General features: G+C 38.7%; 1 protein-coding gene across 2 annotated transcripts in view; it reads right to left on the bottom strand.

The window, feature by feature from the left end:
- The window catches only part of LOC125461645 (EMILIN-3), a 29,809-nt gene extending 12,091 nt beyond the window's left edge, over nt 1–17,718 (bottom strand). For both annotated transcript variants that reach the window (XM_048550599.2, XM_048550600.2), the window contains exons 1-4: nt 16,950–17,718; nt 16,415–16,540; nt 11,369–11,532; nt 6,534–8,393 (exon numbers count right to left, since the gene is read on the bottom strand). In XM_048550599.2, the coding sequence (XP_048406556.2) occupies nt 6,534–8,393; nt 11,369–11,532; nt 16,415–16,540; nt 16,950–17,128 (2,329 nt within the window). In that variant the 5' untranslated portion in view covers nt 17,129–17,718. The remainder of the gene's footprint in view (nt 1–6,533; nt 8,394–11,368; nt 11,533–16,414; nt 16,541–16,949) is intronic.
- Between the last annotated feature and the right edge of the window lie 1,769 nt (nt 17,719–19,487).

The raw sequence follows: 19,487 nt of genomic DNA, 5'->3' as shown, positions 1-19,487 counted from the left end.
GGCATATTAACTACTTTCTCAATCTGTCCTGCTACTGTCAATGATCTGTGCACGTGCACCCCAGATTACTTTGCTCCTGCACTCCCACAAAAATCATATCAATAATTTCCTATTCCTTTTCTTCACTGTTCCTGCCAACGTGCATGACTTCACATTTCTTGCCATGACCTTCATCTGTCACATGCTTTCTCACTCCGCCAAGGTATGTCTTCTTGAAGTCAATCCATATCCATCTCTCAAAACATTTCCAAGTTTCTCATCTTCAAATTCTGAATTTGCATCCTCCATGCCCAAGATTAGGTTATTAACACAGATTGAGAAAAGCAGTACTGAGGGAAACTAACTGTATAAACTTTTCCAGTCTGAAAAACAACCGTTTGCCATTAGACTCTGTCATTTGACACTCAACCGGCTGGGTATCTGTGTTGTGCTGGCACTGTACTTTTTATCCATGGGTTTAAAATTTGCTGACCAGTTTGTTATATGCTACTGTATCCAATATCTTTCGGAAAACTACATGAACAGCATTACCACTTCAAACCTCTGATAACTCATCAAACAATTCAATCAAGTTAGTTAAACATGATTTGCCCTGTGCTGAATTTTCTTAATTAATCCACATTTCTCCAGGTGACAGTAAATCTGGGACAAAATGCCTACTTCTAAAAGCTTTCCTACCAATGAGATTAAACCATTGGTATGTTCCTAGGTTTAGCCTTGCATTATTTTTGAACAAAGGTGCAAGGCTCCAGTCCTCTGGCACAACCCCTGTAAGGGGAGCATTAGCAGATTGTGCCCAGTGTCACCTCAGTTTCTACCCCTGCTTCCCTCAGTAACTTCAGATGCCTCTCGACTGTTCTGCTAACTTAGCACCTTAAAGTTCAACCATTTTCTTTCTAATTCCTCCTCTCTAGCCTTTTGCTACACCTCAACTATATATATAATTTGGCTGAAGGATACCCACACATCAGTGGTAGGTGATCCAGCTCACTAAATTACCCACTGTGGACAGTTACTGCTGTGTAAGCAAGCAGGGCCTTTCTGATTGTGGGCTTCTGATCCCTCGCTGGTGGAGGGCCTTCTATTGGATTTATTTAATTGGACAGAGCTCCCAGAGGTGGAAAATTGATTGGATGCCTCCTCAAACACTGTCCCAAGTGCTGGCATTTGTGGAATCCCAACCCACCCAAGTTTCCTTCCAATGGCAGGATGGAGTTGAAAATGAAAATTCAGCCCCGAGTAACTCATTCATTTCTCTCTCCTCGCCCACTGTTCAAAGTGAGATGTTTCATAAATTTTGAATAGCATACTTAATGTAATTGTTTCTTAGAGATCAAATCAAAGTGGTTTTGCGAAGGTCCTAAATTAGTAGATTGTCTTTATGTGACTGACAGCAGACTTTATAAGCAGATGCAGTTAATAGAATACTAATATGTGGCTTTTGCTCACTTGAATTGATTTGAAGTTCTTTTGTTTATCAAAAATATTTCAGCAATTTATTCTGTTGTGTTGTTTTTAGGTTATCATTATTTCTATAATTAGAATTACACTTTAATATTCCCACTGACCTCAGTTAGTCCTCAACATCAGAGTATAGCTTTTGTTCCAGAAACAGAAATGTAAGTACTTGAACCAGCATTGACTGCTCACTGTAATAGAAGCTCTGAGGTGATATACAAGATGTTAAATATCCCAAGTGCTCCAATATTAGTGCAATAAAGCTTCTATTGTTAGGAAGGAGAGAAATTTGAGCACATGTACATAGCACGGTTGGCTGAATCTAAATCCACATTCTTAACATTTGTTTTCAGAGTGATGAATCACCCCTTTGAATTCAAATCACTGCATTGTCCTTGTCATGAAACTTGAGAGCTGCAGTTTCTGTACCTAAAACGTGAATCTGTAGGAGTCAGAAGTTGTGGATTCGAATACTACTGCACAATCAGAACAGAATGTAGGCTGAAAACAGGAATGGCTTTGAGTAGGTAATTGCATTTTTCCAGTCACTAACTTTTAGATAAGATTTAAACCAAGGCCCACTCTCATGTTAATGATCCTCTATTACTGCTAAACGGAGTGCCCGAAACTCCTCCTTGAACCAAGGAAATGAAAAAAACTGAACATCCTCTGATCGTTTATTCACCTTATAGTTTGAGTACCTTACTGTGTGGAAATTGATGGCATTGTTTAACCACGAAGCAACAGTGGCTACAGTTCAAAAGTAATTAACTGGCTGTAAATCAATTTGGGCATCCTGAGGACATGAGAAGGTGCTATAATGATCCAAGTTCTTTTAATCGGATCATGACATATGGTTGAAATGGAGCTGATTTCAAAACAAATAAACACAAAGTAGCCCTGTTCAGAAAAAAAACTTTGGAACCTGTTCCAGAGACTGTGCCGTATATTTCTACTGATCAGTATAGTAGGACACCCTGTAAATAATGAAACATTTTTTTAACCTTTATAGGCTAAACAGTGGTATTATTCACTGCTTTTAAGGGAGACGCAGCTAGTACAGTCAATAGCTAATTTTTAAAATTAAAGTAACGGACCTCAATCTTCTCATTAAAATTATATGAATTTGGTGAGATTGTCACATAGCAGACATACTGAAATTATAGAACAATTTGCTTCCAACAAGGACCTATGAATGACAAACAGCTGGCTTGGCAAGCTTAACTGCAACATTTTAAAATAAAGTATATGTACCAGAAAACAGTAAACAGCTTGTTTCAGTACACTAGTGTCCCATGTAATAATTTATTTTCAGTTTATAAATATACTTTGTTATAATCAGATTTATTGTAGAAGACCAAGAATTTTTATAAGAAACACACAGCAATTAAGTCAAGTCTGCTCAGCCACAAAATTGGCTGATTTTCTTCCGGATTTCCGAGAGCAAGAAATACTATTTGTTGGGCCACTATGATCACCTTTGTTGAAACCCTGGGAAAGTTTCAGCTTCCTGAACCATACAGTTCACACTTGGGTATACCTTGAAAAATTTGAGCCATGTGTATTGATATTGAAGAAAGCTGGGAAAAAAAAATTCTGCACTTTTCCCCTTCCCTGATCATCGACTAGTCAACTTTCCATATCAAGAGCTACCTTTCACTCAATAATCCATTTTCTCGCTGTTTTCATTTTACTACAAGGTGCGTTTTAAAATTCGCACAAAGATTAATTATTTATTTTGTATGCTGTCATCTGATAGAAGAGCAGAGGTATATCGAAAGCAGAACCAAAGTGGGCAAGTAGACACATATTTAGATGGGATCTAAGATCCAGTATTTATTTTAAATGAAAATGAAAGACTGAATCTTTAGTTTGGTAATCAAGCCCACAAAGGAAATTTCTAAATCTCAGGCTCCAGGAAGCACTGTCTTCCACTATTGTTTCTTCAATATCTAAATAGTTAATTAGTGAAGATGTTGGAGACTGAACCACGCTATTAGAAATTTGTACAATTGTGTTAAAAAAAGGAATTGTGTAGAAAGTAGTTTGATGAATGTGGGAAGCAGGAGGTGCCATTAACAGCAGCTTTACACACATTTAACATTGAAAGCTCCAGATCGTTCATCAATAGGTGATGCTGACATACTGTATATTTCTTCTCCATAAAGTACTACTACTTGAATCTGATTAAGCAAGTTGAAACATCTCAGACTCTGAGGTGTTATGAAACATTCCTGAAACAATGTCTTTGAACAGTGAATATTAGAGAGAAACAATTTTTCCGCCGGCAGTTGACAGTTGGGGGCAGCATGTTGCAAGGACTGCTTAATATTTGGAGTCATCAGGGGAACCTCAAAATACAGGCCCTTTTACTTTGTGTGAACTGAATTAACATGCGCTCACCAAAAAAAAACCTGAATGTCAGATTTTGAACAGATCTGCATTTGATATAACTGTAAAATTTTTACATCTTTTGTTATTTATTGGTTGCACGTCATACTAAACATCTCTAAATAGCAAGGTTAGGTCTTAAGTCATCCATACATTCACTACAGCCTGTGTGAAAGCATGTAAAAAAATGTTTTGAAGTCTAAGTAAGGTTAGTATTTGTGGACGTTAATTACTATCTTGCCCATTTGTTTCTTTTATTTAAACCTGAAGGAAAATCTTTGAAGCGTGAGAGGTCACTGCTGGAGGAGTGTATAGAGTTTCTTTCCTCAAGTTAAACTGGTACACACCATGTAGCCTCAGGTTATCATGCATGAAGTTTAAACACAAATCCAATTAATTTTTACACATATTAAGTTTTTGAAACAGCTGGTGCTAACCTAATGGCATCCTTGAAACCACTACTGACTTGTTGGGGCGAGTTGGAGGTCTGTTCAAAGCAATGTATAACACTGAAAGTCGTGGCAGATGGTCAAGATAAACATCTCTGCTCCCCTAACTGTACGTCTGAAATCATCACATAGCTTGAAGTGTTGGAGCAATAATATCTTCTGCAGTTCAATTCATAACAGATTTCAATAATCCTTTTCTTTTTTCCATTTTCTTCCTGCATGCTATATAAAAGTACACAGGAATACGTTGTTTGTTTTAACTTTTTACCACATTGTAAAGTTATGTGCCTGTGCCCTTCAACGTATTATTTTCTATGAAAAACCATTCAGACAGCATGAACTGAGCTGATGTGGTGTACATGAGCTCAGCCTCTGAGCTGCTAGGCATCATTAATAATCTACAGAATGCTCCATGTGTGGGCAACAAACAGGTATTGTTGGCAAGTTTCAATTCTCCTTGGTGTGTGTTAGTGAGTTGACTGTTGGAATTTTATGATAATTGCAATTGCTCTAATTTTGTGTTTATAAGTATTAAGTGAGGTGGAGTTAGCATTTCTTTGTTCGTGATCCTTTACTGTTGCATTAATATGTCTATAACAGAAATGAGAAAGGTTCCTGTTTCTGTGAAGTAAGTGATAATCCAATATTGTTGATATTGAGGTCTCCTGTTGGTGGTGCATAAATAGTTCATATAATTAAAATTAAATTTTAACTCAGTTTGGAGCACGAGATGTAACCATTTTACGGTAACCCAGGATAACTGTACAATGTGAAATTGTTAATTATGGTCTAGCACTCAGTAATGGGATGTTGATAGTTGTACAGTATTTGGATAATTTCAATACTTTTAGGTAAGCAATTAGTGTTGCACAGGGGGTAATTTTAACAGTTTTAAATGAACTGAAGAATATTTGGATTTCTGTTCTTGGATACTGAAGTGTTTATAACTGGAAAAAGTTTGTTTCCTTCATGAATATTGATGGTTTGACTGAACTCAAGTTACAAAGACCATTTCCATGAGAAAAGCCTAAAAAAAATTAAGAGATGGTAAAGATTATGAAAGGTTTTGATGAGGGAGTGAGATTACAGGAAAGCCTATTTCCTTTGGTTAGTGAGTTAATGATCTGAGCTAATTAATTTACAATGTTGACAGGGAATGATAAGTTGGAAGAATTTGTTTACACAGTTTTTAGGATGCACCCCAGGAAGTGGTTGACCATGTGTATCCTTTAAGAGGAAAGTGCATTAATAACTGAATCAGAAAAAGATACAGGGAGACAGCAGAGCTGTAGAATTTGTTCAGAACTGATCTAGCAAAATGTTGACACAGACAACATTGGCTGAATATGCGGTAGTTGAACTGTAAACTTGCACTTTTCCATTTTGTATTATATAGGTATGTGAATTTGGCAGTCTAAAGTCATCACAACCATCGTGTTTGCTTGCATAATACCATATATGATGATACACAGTGGATTCATTTCCTTTCTTTTATTTACTAAGTATTGCTTTGCTTTTAAAATTAAAATTTCAGTCTGTCTCTTTGAGCATTCATAAGAAAATAAGTAAGAATAAAGGAGGTACAATGGCCTGAAAGTCTGCTTTGCTGTCCAATAAAGATCATAGCTGAGCCCCTATTTCGACTCCACTTTTTGGTTCTATTCCCATATTCTTTGAAAACCTAAAGTTATACTCAAAAGACAAAGCATCCCTGGTCCTCTGGGCTATAAAATTCAGAAGGTTCAGGATTATCTGAATAAAGAAATGTCTCAACTCAGTCCTAAATGGCTGACCTTTCTCCTGAAACTATTACTTATCTTACTTTTATAGAGAAACTGAATCTCTTCCACTCGCCTCAAGTCCCAACCTCAGCAAAGTTTAAAGGAAGTAATGATTTTGTTTCAGAACCAGATCTTTGTAACTTGCTGTAAAGGTAGTCATCCAATTACTGGATTCAGCAGATGATTAAACAAATTGCATTTCATCTTTGCAGTTTGTGAAACTGTCTAAACCCTTTTCTTTGGATTACTGCTCCACAGTAGATGTATAGAATAAATGGTGTGTATAATGGGAAATTGTCTCTATGCTTTTTCACTATTGTGCAAATTTATTTCATTACATTAGTATGAATATTGGGTTATGATTAGGAATTTTGAAGAAATCCTGTAAGTTTGACCTAGCTATTTTACATCCGATTTGTAAAACTGTAGTGAAAGTAGTGTTGTTGCTGCTTACCATCTAATGCTTGATTTCCGATGCCCGTTATTCTCGTATGGCACTCATTGACTGAATCTCTCAGAGCAGTGATGTCTTGATTGTGTACCATGAGAGTTAAATTCATGCGGTCTAAGTAATTCCACAGATCTCCAGCATGATTATCCAAACCATCCTTAATATAATCCAGACTGTTTAATACTGCACTTAGTTTGCTGCACACACTTTCCATCTGAGCCACTCGTCTGTCAACCTGTGACACTTCCTTCTGGATATCTTGAGCGATGTGTTTGCAGTTATGGAGATCTGACATTATCCGATGGTTAATTCGTTCCAGATCACCTTTGAGCTCATGGACTCGCTTGTCATTAAAAAGGAGCTGAGAACCTTGGCTGTTCACTATCTGTTGGATCAGATGGACTTCATCTGTCATTTTGCGCTCGTGTTCATCCCACGTTGAATTGGCAAACGCAAAGTCATCAGCATATTTGCTGACAGTGTCTTTGATCCCTTTTAGGGTCTTGTTCACGGAGTTGATGTTGATCTTTAGTAAAGTAATTTCTCCCTGCACGGCACTGGATTCTTCTTCCTCTTTAATTTTTCTGTTTATTTCAAACATGGAGTAGTTAAGTTTGTTAAGTAGACCAGAATTCTTATCTAGTTTTGTCACAATATCTTGGCAGTTTCTGTGGCAATCATCAATTTCTGTTCTTAGAATTTCAATGTCACTAATAATTGAGGTACAACCAACAGGACACAGATTCTCCAAAACTTCTAGTCTTCCTTCCAAATCAACCAGGCCATCATTAGTTTTCTTCTTAATTGTTGAAATCTCTGTTTCTAGCCTTGGGATTACTTCTCCTTCTAGGCTGGCAGGAATAGATATGTTGCTCAACTCCTCAACAATAACAGTAACTCGGCCTTCAACGTCCTTTAGTTTATCATGTAGGAATGTCTTCATACCATCCAGCTCAGTTCCAAGATGTCCCTTCATGTTGTTTTCTATGAACAGACAATTTTCTTCCAGTCTCCTCTCTGTGACATTGATTTTGGCTTCAATGTCATCTAGCCTACTACTGTACTCATTTTCGAAATGAATACTGGGGAATTGTGGCAACTCACTCTCAAACCGTGTTGTTAATGATCTTTGATAGTCTGAGATTTCTTTTAGATTCCGTTCCAGGGCATTGATCTTATCTGACAAGTACTTGACTTTGTCACAGCAGTTTTCAGTTACAGTCAATCCACCAATCTGAGTTTGTAAGTTATTAATCTCCTTTTTTAGGTCAGATTCTCTTCCATTAATCATTCCTTCAAGGTGTTGATTTATGTTCTTCTGTTCATCACACTGTTGCTGGATTAAGTTTACTTTGTAATCACAGACAGTTTGCAAGACATTGAATCTGTTTTCAAATCCATCAAGTAGGTCAGCCCGGAACTTGGTGAGCCTGTCATCTATAAAGCTGTTGAGAAAATCCCCAGTTGCCGTAGGTGTAGGTGGTCTACTGGCCTCCAGAAGTTGGCTGATTTGGCGATCATGACGAATCACCATCCCATAAACGTCATGCAGCAAGTCACTGTTTGTTTTCAAGACATCCTTATCCTCTGGGATCTTGCCTTCCAAGTCTCCCATCGCTGGTGGGTATCCTTTACTCAGATTTTTCAGGCTTTCAGTTATGCATGCAAAGTCTTTATCAGGACATTTTAGATTATTCAGCCACGAAGCAATCATTTTATTGGTGTCTTTCTGAATGGATTGTCTGAGACTGTCACTGATTCCACTCACCATGGATTGGAGTCTCTCAAACGATAGTGTAAAATGTCGCATTTCATCTTCCAAATGATCGATTCGTTCTCCGTAGACATCTGGAGCCTTGGGACCTAGGAGGCATAAATATTCTCAGATTAGTGGATTTTACAATTTAAATCTAAATTAAACTAAACTGAATAACTAATTAAATTTAATAACTTTACTACTATTTAATATTCAGTCTTAGTGAAGCCATTAATCTATGGATTTATAAACCTAAATTAGGTCTCTAGGTCAATCTGAGCAAAATCGTTACAGCATAATATTGCACGTATCTTTGTGATTTCCCATGGTGCTATGCAGAAGGGATCTGGACAACAGATAAATTGCTAGCTTGTCATATTCCTCTAAGCCTCTGTTAACCCAAGAAAGCACATAGGTATCACCTGAAGTGAATCAATTACTCTTAGTTGCAAAAGTCTTTTGGATTGCTGGGCAATGAGCATTTATCCCCAAGTCAGGAACTAAAGTCCTTTCCACCCTTTTGCTGGCCATAAAAAATACTTTCAGAAGAGTGTTATTCTGCTTTCGAAAACATGATATGTGTAATTGATGAAGGGAGGGTTTATGATATAGTGATAGCTTTCCTACCTAGAAGCTCCAGGTCAAGCTCCACTCTAGATCTTGATGAGCATGGAAGAACTGTTCATAAATGAGGCCAAAAAGGTTGAATACCATTCTACATTTGTGACCAAAACACCTGATACAACACGGGAGGAAGGATAAAGTCTCCTGCTGAAAGCAACTGCAAGCCACTCACACACTGGACCAAACATAAATCATAGACCAACCCAAGCCATTGTCACCAACCACCATTTAGGCACGCTGCCTGGAGAGAAATTTCCAAGAAGGGGCAGTAAATGAGGTTGGACCTTCTCAAATAATATAGAAAAATGTCTGTTTTATGTAACTGATTATAACATTGATTTGACTATAACATTTTAAACTGATCGTAGAGATTATCCTATATACCCTAAACATATCAGCAGATATTAGAACTTTTTGTTCTCTATCTGTTTAGATGTGGAAATTAAATCATGGAGTCAGGTGACCTGACAATGTAAACAACATACAACATAGAACAGTCTCGCACATGAATAGGCCAATCATGTCTGTGCTGACCATAATGCCATTCTAAACTAATTCCATCTGTTTGTATATGGTCAGTATTCATCTATTCCCAGCCTATTCATACATCTGTCTAAATCTCTCTTAAATGTTGCCACCTTATCTGCTTCTATCACTCCTTTGGCAGTGCGTTCCAGGCACCTACCACCCACTGTGTAAAAAATGTGCCTCACACATCTCCATTAAGCCTTTCTTTCTTTCACCTGAAATCTAGGCCCCTTAGCATTTGATGTTTCAAATCTCCCACTATCCACCCTATTCATGCCTCTCAAAATTTAATATACTTCTATCAGGTTTCCCCTTATCCCCTAAAACTCTAGCAAAAACAATCCAAGTTTGTTCAACCTCTCCAATCCAGCTGATGCATGCCAATCCAAGCCACATCCTGGAAAACGTGTTGTGTACCTTCTCCAAAGCCTCCACACTCCTTCCCTCCTTCACAATTGTAAAAAATCATGTTACTGCAAGGCAGATCCTTTCACAAATGAATTTATACATATGGCCTTCATAGCAATGAATACTTCATGATTGAACTTTTTAAATAGTTGTGAGCCTTGTTTAATGCTTTAGAATTTGGGAGTGCTCAACATCACCCGATCAAATTAAGAATATTTTCCTATTAAACAATACAGCTTTTTAAATAAAGGGAAATGGGAGAAATTACTTGGGTTATAGTGTGAAATCTGAGAGTGCACTGGCAGACTGTTTTAGATGCTACATTTTTTCTTCTAAATCATTGGGAAATGGCCGATCGAATAAGACTGCTCAAAGCTCGGGGTTATCCTTTTACTTCCTAAATGCACTGAAGTGTTGCACATCAATGCAAATGCAGTGACATTGTTTTCTCCTCTACTGTTATTTATTCAGGGGAAGATGCCAAACCTTAAACATTGGATTGTTCATCTATTCTTTACTAATGGTTCATCCAACAAAATCAGAATTGCTTATGCTTCTATCAAGCAGAATTTCTGCATCATAGCTTGGAATTTACTTAAAATTTGCACAAAAACAACAGCTCAGTCTGACATAAAGCTGACCAAATTAGCAAAACCCCCATTGCTCATGAATGCTGTTCTCACGTATCAGGCAAAAGATGGAAAAATCCAAATTTCCTTACAAATGCCCCATTCAAACGGGCTGTAAATTTACACTGGAAAGTTTAAGAGGAGTAAAGTTTAAAATCATGTTTGTTTTATTTACACTTCGAAAAGTCAGTTTGGATGTTTCTCCTAAGAGAGACCTAACAGCCACGAGAAAAATTTGCATGAAAACTGAAATGTATTCATTCATATACTCTTAAAAATATTAATTAATGACCCTAATGTTTTTAAAGGGTAGCTTGACGTGTATGAGCTTTAACTTTCATGCATAAGGGCATAGAGAATGCAGTATTACACATTGATTGGGCCTTCAATTCAAATCCCAAATAATGCTTTTTAAAGACAAAATCTATTCTAAATGAGATTCTTGGGATATTTCACAAGTGTGTTTTAACATAGCAACACCATTGTCTGAAATTCTAGACCAATACTTAAATGTTTCCCACTCATTAAGTGTTATCACGTTATGGACACTAGCTTTTCAGAATCTCAGGTTTTAATTCAGGATTTACCTCTCATTGAGGAAACAGCGCCAAAGAGAGAACTTTTCAAATAACTCAGATATATAAAAGGAAAAATGAAATTATCTCGGCTGGGTTATAAGTGCTTGAGTTTCGCCATTTCTGAATTAAATCTCAGTTGGTTGTCTTGTTTTATGTTTATTCCAAATTAACAAAAAGTGTATTATTGACAGTCAAAAAAGATAAGATTACTCTGTAATTAAAATGTAACTGGCTTCAGGACCAAAAGACATGTATAACAATATTATGTACCTCCATAAAACATAGAAAAAGTTCCTGAATGAAATTAAAACTTACCATAATAACCTTTTCTGGGTCCAGGGTGTGATGGCACAAGTTCAGGCAGTCCTGTCACACCTTCCCGGCAATTATCACCAGAATATCCTGGACAACATCTCCACTCTAATTCTGTAACAGTCTTGTATCCTATTTTGTATTTGGGTTTGTAAAATGTTCGATACCTGTATGGGGAAAGGATTATTTTTGATCAACAAACAGTTATTTACAATCTGAAGATTTGAAAAGTTAATATTTGACATTTTTAAATGTATCAGTAATAAATAATTGTTGGGACAAAGATGAAAATGGTGTAAAACATACATTTTTCCTGATTTTCCAATTTAGTCAGTTATTGTTTACTTTGAACTTTTACCCAAATACAAATAGGCTCAGGAAAGGCTGTGGGTCTACAAATTTTCAGTGGTTTAGTTTTAGTCGAGAGCCTAGTCATAAGACAGTAAACATTAACTACGATGTATTTTGCATGAGGGTTTTGAATGAAACAATGTGAGATCTGTTCTGAAAGCTATTCCTGACATCAAATTCACTTAATGAAAAATGTAATCTATCAGTCTACTATCCTGAATAACGTACAGGTAGAACTCATTATTAGAATGAATTACCCTTGCTGCTAATCTTTAAGCTGCTACATTGATGCTTTTGCATTTTTCCTTATACAGAATACAATACTCGTCTCCTGTAACACAACATTTTTGTTGATATTTGGAGGTCATGACTAGCTGATCGCTTACACATGCAAAAGTGTCTCAGACCCAAGCATACCTAAGCAACTTTGAACATAATTCTGTGCTTTCAAATATCTTTATTATAACCCAATTAAATGACAGTTGGCAAGTAGACCTCAGCATTTGATTGAGGCTCAAAGTCAGACTTGTTATTCAGCTCTCTCAAACAACTAAAAATAGCCTAATGAATGAAACAATTTTTTTTATTAACTTTGTTAGTGAGAGAACACACAGAGAACAAATGTGAGCTGGGTTATGTTGCACCTGACTTTCCATATCTCTTCTAATTGAATATCTTCATTTCATGTTTATTCAAATTGATGGGTTTTAACCTTCTTAATCTAGTGTGTAGACTCATACTTACATTTTGTTAAATTTGTATAATGCATATTTGCATGTAACATTGTTCATAATACAATTGATCTGTCACTTCTTCTGGCAATCATTTCAATTCAATCATAATTGACAAAGATACTGAGTTTTTTTTAAACCAACAGCAAGGAACTTAACAACTAATTGTTGCTGTGAGACAGTTACAAGATGTGCTAACATAGTACTCTGCATAATGACGGTTTCTGATAGTCAGACTCTGGATCGAAAAATGGTGGTTGAACTTGTTGGTGCTTTAAAGCTAAAGCAATCTTGCCTTCTGTACAACTATATAATTTTCACATTACTAAACTTACCACCCATCCTCAAGCAGTTTTACAATCCAAATTTCACATTTTAATTTCCAATGACAGCAGTACATATGATAGAATTGGTATTTGTGTAATGCTTGTCATATCCTCAGTACATTGCAATGTACAACTAATTAATTAATTTTGAAGTGCAACCTCACTCAATTCGGCTGGCATAGTCACTAAACTTATTTCACATAATGGTGTGCTGCTTATCTTCAAATAGTATTCTGAGACCATTTAAATCTGAGCATCCAGATCAAACAGCCCTTTAATTCAGCATCTTCTTGACAGTGCAGTGAATGAACAGTTTAATTTCAAATGAACCTGAGATAACACAGTGTGGAGCTGAAGGAACACTGCAAGTCAGGCAGCATCAGAGGAGCAGGAAAGCTGTCGTTTCGGATCTGGGCCCTTCTTTAGAAATACAGCTGACGAATTTTCTTCTCTGAATTAAGTATTTAAAGTGAATTGATCCACGGATCAATAGGTAATTTAATGGTAAAATCTTTGGGAAGATTTGTTCACCATAATTTATGGTGACATGGTGGCTCAGTGATTGGCAATGCTGCCTCACAGTGACAGAGATCCAGGTTGGATTTCAGCCTGGGCGACTGATGGTGTGGAGTTTGCATGTTCTCTCTGTGCCTGTGTGGGTTTCCTCTGGGGGCTCCAGTTTCCCCCCCACAGTCCAAAGATGTGCACATCAGATGGACTGATCATGCTAAATTGCCCGGTAGTGTCCAGGGTTGTGCGGGCTAGGTGGATTAGCCATGGGAAATGTGGGATCAGGTGGGGATTGGGCCTAGGTAGGATGCTCTTTACAGGGTCATTATGGCCTGTATCTATGGTTACTTAGGATGCCCTGGTTTTGATGCTGGAGTTCAAAGTGAAATTTCTTGGAAAGTTACCAACAATTCTAAAGGTGTGAGCAGTATTCTCTCAGATTGTTATTTCTTTGAAGCCAAACTGGAATCCTAATACAGTTTTATTGCTATGATAATCTGAAACTCCAAGTCAGCTAGTAGTTTTAATAAGAGTCAACAAAATCAGACATACCCAATTCAATTTGATGTCCTTTTCCAAGCAGCTGTCTATGCTTAACAGATGTAGTGAAGAACATTATTATTATTATAATATTTCATGGCAGCTTATCAGTCAGAGAAGTCTGCCTTAGCTATTTTAACATTCTAATTTTATACTTTCTCAGCTAACTCCTGTTTATAGAACACTTCACGCAATACTATTGGTGTACTAACCAACTATCAGTACCATGCCAATGAAGAAATGTCCAAATATGACTACCTAACTATGTATCCAGGGATCTTCCCTTCATCTAGGGAACATATACTTCTCACTAGTTTAGACATGAAAATATTCCACCCTCCTTTACATCAGACATAAAAATGTTTAACTTCACAGAATACATAAATGGCATCAGCAAACAACAATGTAAGGAACACACCAGACACTTCTTCAGCTACTAGTTACTGTGTTTATTGGACATTGAGCTGAAAAGTGGCCATGAGAATAACTGCACTAAGTATGACCGAAACTCATTACTGCTAATACTGCAAACAATAAATTATAACAATACCACAAGGAACTGTTACATAATTTCCCTGGTAGCTATCAATACAGGAAACCATAAACCACTATAACTTTGATTTACATTGATGCTAAGGTAGACACTATTGTTTGTATAATCTGGGATATGGAATTACTCCTATTAAGATTGATATTACTATACTGCTGACAGCATCTGACATAACAAATTATTTGTTTTCTTTACAGTTATGTAGGTAAAAAACCTCTGAACTAGAAAACACATTGTGTAAATTTCTGCTACAGCAGATGTAACATCTGCAGCATAACTTGCACTAGTAGCCAACCTGCATTTCAACAGCAGCTGCCCTTCATTCTTTGGAGTGTGTGGTAGCATCTGCTCAGTTTTTGGAAGAAGCTATGCAAGTAACAGAACCTGGCCAAAACAATGACCTTATATGCTTCTTATATTTTGCATCTCATTCACTGGTTACGTTAATACCTGGTGGATCATCAACTGCTGCACTGTTAGTGCCAGTCTATGTTTGCCAGCATATGCACTATCCTTGCCTTTCAATTGAAAGCTGTCTCATTGTAAACTGGAATGCCACCCTCATGACAATGATGCCACCCTACTGGTGTCCTTACGATTTGAAAGATATGCCTGTTTAGGTAACAGTGTCCTCTTGTATTAGACAAGCAAATGATTGAGTCCTATAATATGGAACAGGCCAAACAACCCAATATGTCTAGCTGTTTCTTTAAAGTCATCATAATCATTCCACTTTTATACATGTTGCTCCACATAGCCTTGCATTTTTTTTATTCTTACCAAATGTAAGGTCCAATTCCTTTGTGAATTGTACACCATTTGCAGCACCCTTTCAGGCTGTGCATTGCAAGTGTAATAAAAAAGCTATTTTTTCATAATTACCCCTTCTAATTCTTGCCAATGAGCTTAAATCTGTGCTCTGGTTACTGGTCTACTCACCAGTTAAAACATCTCTTGATTTCATGAAAATCCTTCACAATTTTTGAATGTCTCCAGTTAACCTCCTACCTGTAAAGTGATCAAATCGTTTTTCGTGTCTCTCTCTGGCGTATCCAACAAAGCTAACGCAATTAGAAAACTCCACCTTTCTCCGTCAAAATATTGTTTTGACTGTACTATAGCGGATTAAATGTGCCAGGGAACATGATTTACTCTTTCAAGTTCAGTCTTAAGTGGGAGTCTTTGTTCAATGCGACCTCTAGCAAGAATTGAATGTAATGACATTTAAATAGGTAATTGTGGTGCTAAATCATATCAATATCATTAAAGCCGTCAAAGGTATTTTCCGATGAAAAATACCTGGCATTTTCTGAGATTGGGTATTGGAGTTGAGGACGCGCGGCAGTCCTTTACTGACCAGCAGATGGCAGAACGGCGCCACTGCACAGAAAGTTTCCTTTCCCTCAGCAGTGCAGCTTCTCAGAATCTTATTTCATGATGTTTTGTCAATTTAGGGCAACTGTCTCAAATTGTTATATCAACGTACGCAAACCATCCCGCTTTTTAAAATAGTCGAGTGTATTAATTTTCACAGGATGCGAACACACTCAGTAATATTAAGCTAGGAACATTCAACCATCAAGTTTTAATCAGCTCAGAGCATTCGGCGCAATCCTCCATTGAATGTTGCACAAAAGCAGTCATTTAAAGCTGGTATTCTTTTGTGCACGTGAAGCGACCCTAGGTTTATTTTGAAACCATGAAAAATCACTTGTGGTTTTGTTTAAAGGCGACGCGCAATTGGAAAAAAGTCACTGCTTCCAACTTAAAATGATTTTTCCCAGATTAAAATCTTTCCCACCCCCCCGATAGATTGAGGGTCCCGTACAAAAAAAACATAAATCTGGATAGCGCATTTTACTGCGACAAGGTCTTTTATTTAAAAGAAATGTCTACAGCGTTCGCAGGCACCTCTAGACTGGGAACAAATATACAGACACCATGAACTGTAATTGCAAATTAGCAGCCCGTTTCCTCTCGGACGCCTCCTGTGTTACTGATGTGGTGTTGGCGCACAGTTTGGGGGGTTTTGAAGACTTACATGACCACTCCTGGACACTTCAGCTGGCCCCAAGCACACTGGCGGTACTCAGCTTTCACATAGGTATCTGTCCCGTCCTGCATTGTGCAAGTGACATTTTTCTTCACAATATAAGCACAATAGTTCCTGCAGTTAAAAAAAAACATTTATTTTTGTTCCCTCTGTCTCAGTAACTGCAGCAATTTACAGCAGCAACACTAGATGCCAGTTCTCCTCCCCACCTCGCAGAAAGGAAACTTTGAACAAAGGCACGGATTTGATAACAACGAGGTTTTCTTGCGAAAAATAAAGCACGTGCAATTTTCTATGATGCATAAAACTGTGCTCTTTCTAAATCGATCAGGAGATAGAGTATATAAATACGGTTTGTGAAGGTGGAAATAAATCAGAAGTGCACATTGCTGCCCGTCGCGTTTGGCGTGCAAATAATGAAAAGCAACATTATGCATAAAAATTACATCAAATATGTGGAAGCTTCACACTGCGGGCGGTTTGAAGAATTACTGACTTGAGCAAAGCTGAAAAAGGGACTCACTTGTGCCGGCCGGAGACTCGTCCCGCTCCTTTCAGGCTGGGGCTAGACCCTGAGGTGAAAAGGTTGTATCGGTAAGGGGTGTAGAAGCCGCCCTTGGCATCAATCAGAGCGAGGAGGATAGTGGTCAGCAGCAGACAAGGTAGGATGACTGGGCCAGAGCCCGCCGTGTTTTCCAGCATGGTGAGAGCCTCACTGAGGGCAATCTGCAACTTACTGCCTCTTCACTCACACCCCACAAACGGCGGGGCGGTTGGGGGTTGTGGAGGTGAAGAAGAAGAAGATGCAAGCTTGCGGAATTCACTGCCAAAATTGAGTGGTCCGGTTCAGAGTTCACAGGTGTCACTGGGGCCAGCGTTAAGGAGAGAGTGCAGAGGGTGGGGTGGGGAGAGAGAGAGAGAGAAGGGTGTGCAGGGAGAGTCCTAGTTTTCAGAGACGACAGGTCAGCAACTCAGAGATGTGAGATGGTGCGGGCTGTTGGTTGGGGAGGCGAGCGATGAGCCACACGCTTCCAGCTCTCTGTTGTCAGCGCTGATCGCGTCTACCTCCACTTCCAAGAAGGAGCGGACCCGTGCAAAAGTGGGCGTTCCGTTAATATTTAGTTCAATGGCAACCCCCCCCCCAACCCCTCCTATCCTCACAGCGCTGCCAATGAGGGAGCAGTCATCCTGCCTTCCTCCCTCCTTCTCCAAGATTCAACGAGCCCCTCAGTGACGAGTAACCCTCACTACCATGATGGGGCACGAGCCAAACTTCTGATCCCCTCGGAATGACTGACTCATTTCAAGCACAGATATTCCCCGGTTTTAGAGCCCTTCTGCAGCAGGCTCACAGCGCCCTCCTCTCTGTACCTTCCCGTTTAATTGCAGATTATTAAAGGGAGAGAAACCGCAGGCGAACAAATTTGCAGAAATGTAATCCAACTCGAAAGGGGAGAGGGGGCAAGAAGTTAAGAATAAAGGGTTTCGACAGATTAAACAGTCTGCTCACTCAGCAAGCATGTTTTTATTTATTTGATGCTGAAGATTGGGTTGTTAGGCGGCAGATATTTCTGGGCTAGAGAGTGAGAAAGAAGGTGGAAGGTGATTTTATATTTCAAAACACTACCTCACACTACTGGATTATCTAATAACATGCCAGGCAAGAGGAAAGGGTGAAAGGACATTTCCACGACGCGGGGCAGGTTGGAATGGGGGCTGTGTTGCGCAGTGGCACAGCTCCTGGTCCCAGTTTAATTAGACAGGTTAGTCAGACTGATTTATTTCTTTTTAACAAAGCGAAATAACTTGCGGATACTGGAAATCAGAAACAAAAACAGAAATTGCTGGAAAAGCTCAGCGGGGTTTGGCAGCATTGTAGAGTGAAATCAGAGTTAACGTTTCAGGTTCCAATCACCCCTTCCGTTAAACACTGTCCGCAGTGCGCACTACAACCGCAGTTTGGCTGCTTGGGTTGGGGGGGGGGGTGGGAAACGGAAGAAATAATTACCAAGGCTGTAATGTGAAGGGAAAGCTAAAGTTTGGAAGGAATACTGTGAACCAGCAAGCGAGGAATGATCGGAACGCAATGTGTCAGTCAGAAATTGTTCAGATTGTGAGATCTCTCATTGCAGCCTGAAAGCTCGGAGAGTCACTGCCCTAATGTTTGCTTACAATTCATTCGGAAGCAGGTAGAAATATTATACCGTCTCAGACAGGGAGAGGGTACCCAAATATTCATAACATCCCATCGCCACTCGGGGATGCTGCGTTCTCTGATGCAGTACAGACAGGAGTCTAGCCCCGAGCTATTCGCCCGGGAACTGTTTCGCACACACCCCCTGGCTTGCGTGATCATACTGACATTTGAGTATCGGCCTGGTCGGTGATGAAAACATCAGAGCCAAACTATTTAAGTTACAGAGTCTGGGCGGTTATAAAGGCACCTTTCTGAACGTTAAACTAGTGCTATTGAATTAGAAATCAAACACACACACACACACACACACACACACACACAGAGTTTAGTGTTCAGAACTGTCACTGGACCCGAAACGTTAATTCGGTTTTCTCTCAACAGCTGTCGCCGGACCTGCTGAGTTTCGCCAGCTATTTCTGTTCAAATGACACACACACTGCCCAGACTGATGGAAATCGGCTCATTTCCACCGATATTAAAGAACTGTTACTACTTGCAATCTAATTTCAAACAATACAGGCCATTTTTTTTGTTTTCTGTAGTAACAATCGTCTCTCATTTTCTTCTAGAATGTGCCATTGCAAAGACGTTCTGCGAAGAGTTGCAGATTTTTTGTTTGGGGGTCGACGTTAATCTCCAGCAGACAAACAGGAGGCTGGAAGAACACAACAAGCCAAGCAGTAACTGGAGGAAAGGAAAGTCAACATTTCAGATATTACCTTCTGGACTCCTGACAATAATCGAGTCTCACAACAGTAATTATAGTATAGTGTAAAACATACATTAAATTGAAAGTTACGTATTGCAGATCTTCATAGTTTATGTATCAACTACTGCTGGAAGACCATCAGCTCAGTGAACGGT

This window comes from Stegostoma tigrinum, chromosome 19 (genome assembly GCF_030684315.1).
Source record: "Stegostoma tigrinum isolate sSteTig4 chromosome 19, sSteTig4.hap1, whole genome shotgun sequence".
Lineage (NCBI taxonomy): Eukaryota > Metazoa > Chordata > Chondrichthyes > Orectolobiformes > Stegostomatidae > Stegostoma > Stegostoma tigrinum.
Note: the sequence above shows the minus strand (reverse complement) of the source record. Positions and strands in the feature narration are given on the sequence as shown.